General features: G+C 34.9%; 1 protein-coding gene across 1 annotated transcript; it reads left to right on the forward strand.

The window, feature by feature from the left end:
• The first annotated feature begins 2,871 nt into the window (after positions 1-2,871).
• Positions 2,872-3,816, forward strand: LOC100154169 (olfactory receptor 140-like). Its single transcript, XM_001925776.4, has one exon. The coding sequence runs from the start codon at positions 2,872-2,874 to the stop codon at positions 3,814-3,816; it is 945 nt and encodes a 314-aa protein (XP_001925811.4).
• The last annotated feature ends 4,238 nt before the right edge of the window (positions 3,817-8,054 follow it).

The raw sequence follows: 8,054 nt of genomic DNA on the forward strand, positions 1-8,054 counted from the left end.
ATTCTCTGCTGTTCACTTATCATAGATGAAATAATTGGGTTGTTAGCAAGATCTGTGAAGGGTGGTAAAATACCCCTGAGGGCCAATTAGCTACAGTTTAGAAACTTTATAGAATTTGCCTGCAAACAGGGTATGTGGTAGCACTTTTAAGGCTTATCCAATGATATCACTTATAAATCAACAAAGAAACATGGAAGCAGAGTTGTAGTTGGCATTTTTAATCTTAACAACCTCTCTCTTGGTGAAGTAACAGCTGCCTGGGACCCTGGCCATGGAGTTATGTCAGACAAGTTTATAGGTAAGATTTTGTTTCAGGAAGTTGAGTAATTATAGACTCTCAGGTTTAAATGGATCTTACACATCATGAAATCACCCTGCATCCTTGCCCCTCTCATAGTTAAATCCATTTTCCAGCAAACTAAACATCAGGAAATACAGACTCAAGTACAATACCACAAATTTCAAGGTAAAAATATTTTGGAATATTTTTTCTTATAGATATAAATCTAAAATAGAATAATAATAAAATTAGGTATAATTAAGTTAATAGGAATAATACAATTCACATTTGCATCCAAAATTTTTCTCATATAAGAATACAAACAAGAATTTTCCTATGATATTGGACAATTTTTAAAAACCTGTTAAAAACTGTGCCTTAATCAAATTGAAACACTATTAATTATCCATTTCTCCAATGTTGAACAGTCAATGTTGTTTCTAAATTTTCACCAGCTCTTTCTGATTGTGTTGACATATATGTAAACAGCACTTTTTCTCCTTTAAAAATTGTTCCTTTAGGGTTTATTCCTAGATAGTATATTATAGAGCCAAAGAAAAATTAAAGTGTTTTATATTTCTTCATAGTTACTTCTGAAACACTTTTCTTAATTATGTCTAACACTTACTTTTTGTAAAATATATTCTTTTTTGATCTGTTAGGCAAGCAAGCCCACCTCAGAATAAGGAATGCAATGGAGTTTCTGCACTTTTTATCCACATATGCATAATTTTCAATTTGGATAATTAAAAAATAAAGCTTTTTACTCATACATCTTTCAAAGAAAGATGTATTTTCGTAGAATGCATTATATTACATTTATGTCTCCTCTTTCCCTTTTCTTAGGAAATTATCACTCACAAATTTCTTATTCTCTTGATAGTGCATTAACCTGTAAGCAGAAAAGATGGAGGATGGATGCTATGGGAAGATGGGAAAAGAAGTCATGAGAACGCATGTAGCTGAACTATAAAGGAGTGGGACTATCATTAATGTGATGGATGGAGGCCTTGCTGCTGTTTGGTAATGAAATTTCAAGCATTCAGGACATTTAATAGACATATTCTTCAGGGATTTTTATGAACACATTCATATACATATTAAGTGTCCAATAATTATTTATTGAATGACTGACCATTAGTAGGTATTTATAGTAGGTAATCAATTTTATATATGTTTTTGTTACTCTGTGTATATATGTATAGCACATTATCTCGCTATCTGATCTAGAAGACAAAATCTCTGCTCTCCACATTTAATTATTATTTTTAAAACTTTGAAAATAAGTATTTACTTTGCTTGATAGATCCTTCAGTAATGAACACTTATGCACATTTCTTTTCTTTTCCGTTTTTTTGAAATTTGTATGGCTGCACTCATAGCATATGGAAGTTCCTGGGCCAGGGACTGAATGTGAGACACAGCTGTGACCTACACCACAATGGCAGTAAAGTTTGATCATTTAACTTACAGCCCTGAGCTGGGGTATGAATCCATACCTCCTGAGAGATCTGAGCTGCTGCAGTTAGATGTTAACCTAGGTTGACACAGCAGGAACTACAGGAAGTTTTTTTTTTTTTAACAAGTCTACAGAAACTGTATATTTACTGAATATGACTATTTCAAATTGCATGTGGAAAATAATTGTGAAGAATAAAAAATATCAATTAAAAACACACTAATTATCCAGAGTAAAACATACTTAGTTTTTCCAACTGGCAATTAAATATTTTCATAAAGTGTAACAGAAACTATTAAATGTTGGGCTGCTTCCTTTCAGTGTCCATTTATGTTTCTCATAATGTAGAGAGTAATGATAAAAGATCAGGAGAATAAGAGCACTTGAATTCCCCCCAGGTTTATAGTCTGGGAAATCAGTCTTATTCTTACCCATGGAGAATGGCAATCCACTAAGCACTTACTCATCACCTAACAGGTTTTAGGCACTGGAAAATCATTCCCGTCACTATTTTATGTGAGGAAACACACTGGAATAATTATGTGTTCTAGTGGGTACCAGGGAGAGTGTGTCACTGATGACATATATAATTCTAGTAATAATCTGCTTATGATAGATATTTATTGATGGTGCATTTATTTGCACATTTAGAGCTGAGGGTTAAAATATTAATTTTCATGGCAGAGGGAATAATTCTTAAGTCTGTGGGGCAACTCTTAGTTTATAAGATACATTTGAAGATTACAATGTGTAAGCTCACAGACACAGGAAATTTTCAGAAGCATGAGACACGGAGACTACTTAGCAAATTCACTTGGACTTGGAAGCAGGGGGAGAAACCTGATCTTATGTGGATAACATAGCATTTTATCAGTAAGTGACACATCAAAATTTACCCTGTAGGAATTTCTCTGGTGACAGGTACCATGTGTCTGAAGAGATAGAAAACTTCCTAGAGGAATTAAGAAAGAATTGGAACAATCATTGGAACAAGATTGCCAAGGACATGCTCCTCGGTTACAGCAACTACTTTAGTTCTAAGAAACTGAGGCTGCAATCCTTTCCTGATTAGAGGTGTTGTTCTTTTTTGCTTTATAGATAATTCAGAAACCAGGAAGGTGTTACTTTTTAAATGGATCTCCACATGCCTCCAAACAATGTGACTGAATTCATTCTCTTGGGACTCACACAGGATCCACACTTGAAGAAAATGCTCTTCATTGTCTTTTTGCTTATTTTCCTGGTTACCTTGCTGGCAAATCTCTTCATTGTCATTACCATCTCCCTCAGCCCCACACTTTCAGCTCCCATGTACTTCTTTCTCACTCATTTGTCCTTCATAGATGCCTCTTTCACCTCTGTCACTACCCCCAAAATTACCATTGACCTGCTGTACCAGAGGACAACCATCTCCTGGGGAGGCTGCCTGAGCCAGCTCTTTTTGGAACACTTCCTGGCAGGATCAGAGATCATTGTCCTCATTGCCATGGCTTATGACCGCTATGTGGCCATTTGCAAACCTCTGCACTATACAACCATCATGAGACCTGGGCTCTGCCATTTCCTGGTGGTAGTGGCCTGGATTGGAGGGGTAATACATGCTACTGTGCAGATTCTCTATGTGCTTGACCTGCCCTTCTGTGGTGCCAATGTCATTGACCACTTCATGTGTGATTTCTTCTCACTGTTGGAACTTGCCTGCACTGACACCTACTGGCATGGAATAGTGATATCAGCTAACACTGGGGGCATGTGCTTGCTCATCTTTTTCATGCTTCTAATCTCCTATGTAGTCATTCTGACCTCCCTGAAATCCCATGGTTCTGAAGGAAGACACAAAGCCCTCTCTACATGTGGCTCCCACTTTACAGTAGTGGTGCTCTTTTTTTTCCCTTGTATATTTACACACGTACGTCCTGTGGCCACCTATCCGGTGGACAAGTTGGTGATTTTGTTCTGTGGAACTTTCACTCCCATGTTAAATCCTATCATTTATACAGTGAGAAACACAGAGGTGAAAAATGCCATGAAGACTTTGTTGAAGAGGAGAGTAAGTGAGACTGTTCTTGATTCTTAGAAACTGATAATTTATATATAGGGAGAATTATTCTTGGGTAATTGTAAAACAAAACTAAGAAATTTTGTAGATCATTGACAGAAAAAAAGAGGCAAAACTAGTGTTTGAGTTTTTGTAGAATATTTAATAGTGGCTAGGCATTTATTAGGCATTTTGATAACTTTTAATAAACTTTGTCATTTCATTGTTCATGTTCATAACTTCAGAGTAGATGATGTAAAAGTAACTATAAAGTCCTGGTTTGATCATTGCAGAGCATGTTTTTCTTCTGAGTTTTACTGTCACGTTACTAAATACTTTATTTGGTTTACTTGCATGAAATTGTCTTCCTAAGGACCTTGGTCTCAGAAATTCTATTTTTGCTTAACATGTGGGAAAGCAAATAGGGATAAAAATTCTTAAATAGATTCATAAGGAAAATGCACAACATGACAGAATCACAGCTGATTTTTTTTTTGTACTACAAATTTACCAGAAGAAGAAGCGAGATATCCACACAAGGAGAATACAATAATGCACAATTTAAGTCTTTACCTGGAACAAAATACATCCAAAATTTTGAAATTATTCTAAATGTACTCTTTTCTTAAATGTCCTTATGCCTCACAGTCTTGAATATAAAACAAATGGTTTCATTTTCCAAACTATGACTTGAGGAGTCATTTGAAAAAGGATATGCACCTTTTATCAAATTTGAAAGAACAGGAATATGATTAGATTCCAAAGCTCTTGCTCTGTAAGTCTGATACATATATTTACATTAAGCTGACACCTTATTTACTATCAGGCATATTCACTTGGTTGATTTATCAAAGTTTGAATTTGTAGTTCCACTATTAACATGCCCATTTTAGAGAAAAGCTACTTAAAGCCTAGGATTTTACTAATTTAGTTGTCTCACATCACACACGTTTACTTCATAAAGTGTGCTTATTATAAAAAATCCTGCTTCCTTTCCAAAGTTTCGGCAACAAACTTCCAACCCAACTCTTTAAAACTCAACCTTACTTTCTTTTAATGAATCACAGTTATCTGTGCCATGTTTATAGATAAGAACATTTTCTGCAGACTTAAAAATTCACTTTGAACTTTAAGGAGATATTGTCTATATGCTGTAGACTTGACTCATGAGTAGCAATATATTTTCGCACTGTAAGTATTTTCTTCTCCTTGAATGTTCACGTTTTATACTACTTCATTTTACAAATGACCAGCACTCTATGATATTATATATACATATATAATACCCTATAATTAATATATATATTTATAAAATCAAAAATATCTTTGTATTTCTTTCTCACTAATGAAAATATATACTAATATAGGACTTCCTAATATGGGAGTGGCTCAGTTGAACCTTTAGAAAAGGGGGGATACCTGCAAACCTCTTTCATGTATATGGAGATTACCAGGTGATTCTGCATTATTACATCACTCTTTGTTAATCCAAGTCTCTATGACTACAACTCTCCAATCATGTTGCATCTCCTAAAATCACTTTCTCCAAGTAAATGATCAACATGAGGTATTTCTTCCATAATTTGACCATACATTAACTCCAAAGAATGGTTCTGGGGAGAATGTGTTTACTAGGTTGTGCGTGGCTGTCTCCAAGGAGGCAAGAATATACAATGGAGAAAAGAGAGTCTCTAACAAGTGATGCAATTTGTCAAAAAGTTCCTTTTATGAAGTTTTTGAAGATCTTCATTTTATGAAAGGATTAATATAAAATATAGATTGTCCACAAGAACAACACTTAAAGTGGCATGTTAAACATTTGATTATAAATTAATTGACAAAAAACTGGGATAGTTCTGTGATATATAACATTTAAGGATAATAACAAGGATTATGATTGATTATATTTTATCAAGATATTCTAATTTGGAGTTCTCGTCGTGGCACAGTTGTTAATGAATCCGACTAGGAACCATGAGGTTGCAGGTTCAGTCCCTGCCCTTGCTCAGTGTGTTAACGATCCGGCGTTGCTGTGAGCTATTGTGTAGGTTGCAGACGCGGCTCGGATCCAGCGTTGCTGTGGCTCTGGCGTAGGCCAGTGGCTGCAGCTCGCATTCGACCCCTAGCCTGGAAACCTCCATATGCCGCAGGAGCGGCCCAAAGAAATAGCATAAAGACAAAAAAAAAAAAAAAAAAAAAAAAAAAAAGATATTCTAATTTTAGGAATCCCTTATTCATTTTGGAATATCTATAATCAACACCTTTATACACTGTAAACTACAGTCCATCTTCAGTCACTTGACAATGTTTCTCAAATAATTTAACAAGCCTAACTAGCTTGATGTTCTTCTCTGAGAGGACTTGGGGCTCCTTTGAAATGTCCCAGAAATAACTGGAGGCTAAAGAATTTTAGTTAAATTTTGGTATTTGATAAGTTTTTAAAAAACATCAAAAAGATTTGAAAACACAAAAAGATCGTATGTCCCTATGAAAAAATATTTATTCATTGAACCCAAAACACAAGATTTCAAAAAAAAAACAAAACAGATTATTTAAGGGCACAGAAACCCACACAATGTCTTATCAATGGCAGCACTTGAAGAAAACTTTCTTCCCCTAATAGGGGATAAAAATTAAATCTAGTCTTATACCAGCTTTATTTTTCAATTTTTTAAAAAACTTTTATGGCTGCACCAATGGCATCTGGAAGTTCCCAGGCCAGGGACTGAATCCAAGCTGCAGATGCAACCTGTGCTGCAGCTGTGGAAACTTAACCCACTGAATGGGGTGAGGGATTGAACCCACATCAGCACAGTGACAACATCAGGTCCTTAAACAGCTGAGCCATAATAGGAAGTCCAATGAGATGTATATTAATAGTGATTCAACATAAGGCCAGATACCATAAATCTGGCCATAAATCTTTGCAAAGGAAGTGACTGACAAGGAATTAATCTCCAAAATATACAAATATCTCATACAGCTTTATATACAAAAAATCAAACATCCCAATCAAAGAAGAAGATCTCAATAGACATTTCTCCAAAGACAGACAAATGGCCAAAATACACATAAAACATACTCAACATCATAAATTGTTAGAGAAAGGCATATCAAAACTGCAATGAGATAACACATCACATCAGTCATAATGACCATCATCAGAAAGTCTACAAATAATAAATAGGAAATGTTGTGGATTGGGAGAAAAGAGAAACCTCCTTCACTGATGGTGGGAATGTAAGTTGGTATAACCACTACAGAGAGAAGTGTGGAACCTTAAAAAACTAAATATAAAACTTTTATACAATCTAGCAATCCCAGGCCTACCCAGAAATAACCATAATTGGAAATGATATATGCATCCCACTGTTCACTGTAGCTCTATTTACAGTAGCCCAAACACAGCAGCCACCAAAATGCCCATCAGCAGAAGACTGGATAGAGAAGGTGTGGTATATATATACAATGGAATGTTACTTGGCCAAAAAAAAAAACAACCAAAATAATGCCATTTGCTACAACACGGATGGACCTAGACATTCTCATGCTAGTGAAGTAACTTAAAGAAAGGCAAATATCATATGAGATCAATTTTATGTGCTAATAATGATACAAAAGGATTTATTCAAAAAGCAGAAACAGACTTAAAGATTTCAAAAACAAAACTTATAGTTACTAAATGGAAAATGTGGGGAGGGATGGACTGGATGTTTGGGATTGGCATGTACATGTTGCTATATAGGGAATTGATTGGTTACAAGGACTACAATATAGCATGGGGAAATCTAGTCAATATTCTGTGATGGCCTACATGGAGAAAGAATCTGAAAAATAGTAAATGTGTATGTATGGTTGATTCACTTTGTTTTACACCTGAAACTAACGCAACATTGTAAATCACCTACCATCCAATAAAAATTTTAAAAAAATTAAGAGTTTTGGCCCAGGATTTAGTGCCCTAGCTTCTCATTTCCTCTTGGCATATGGCATTCTTACTGCTGGTCTTATATTTTTTCTGTGGTAAATTTGAGTACTATTGCCTATTTTTTGCTATTCCATTTGGATATTATACAATTACAATTAAATGATTGAAATAAATGCAACTCGCCATCTCTAACTATAATTGAAGAATAGAATTGTGTTCATCATTATCATGGTAATCTAATTCCAGAATTGGCATGGGAAAGAACTCCTTTGAAGAGGCACTATAAATTTAATCTTGTGTTCAATGCCATATTATAATAGGATTCAAAATTATCATTTAATGTTCATCT

The sequence above is a fragment of the Sus scrofa genome, unplaced genomic scaffold (assembly GCF_000003025.6).
Source record: "Sus scrofa isolate TJ Tabasco breed Duroc unplaced genomic scaffold, Sscrofa11.1 Contig41, whole genome shotgun sequence".
Lineage (NCBI taxonomy): Eukaryota > Metazoa > Chordata > Mammalia > Artiodactyla > Suidae > Sus > Sus scrofa.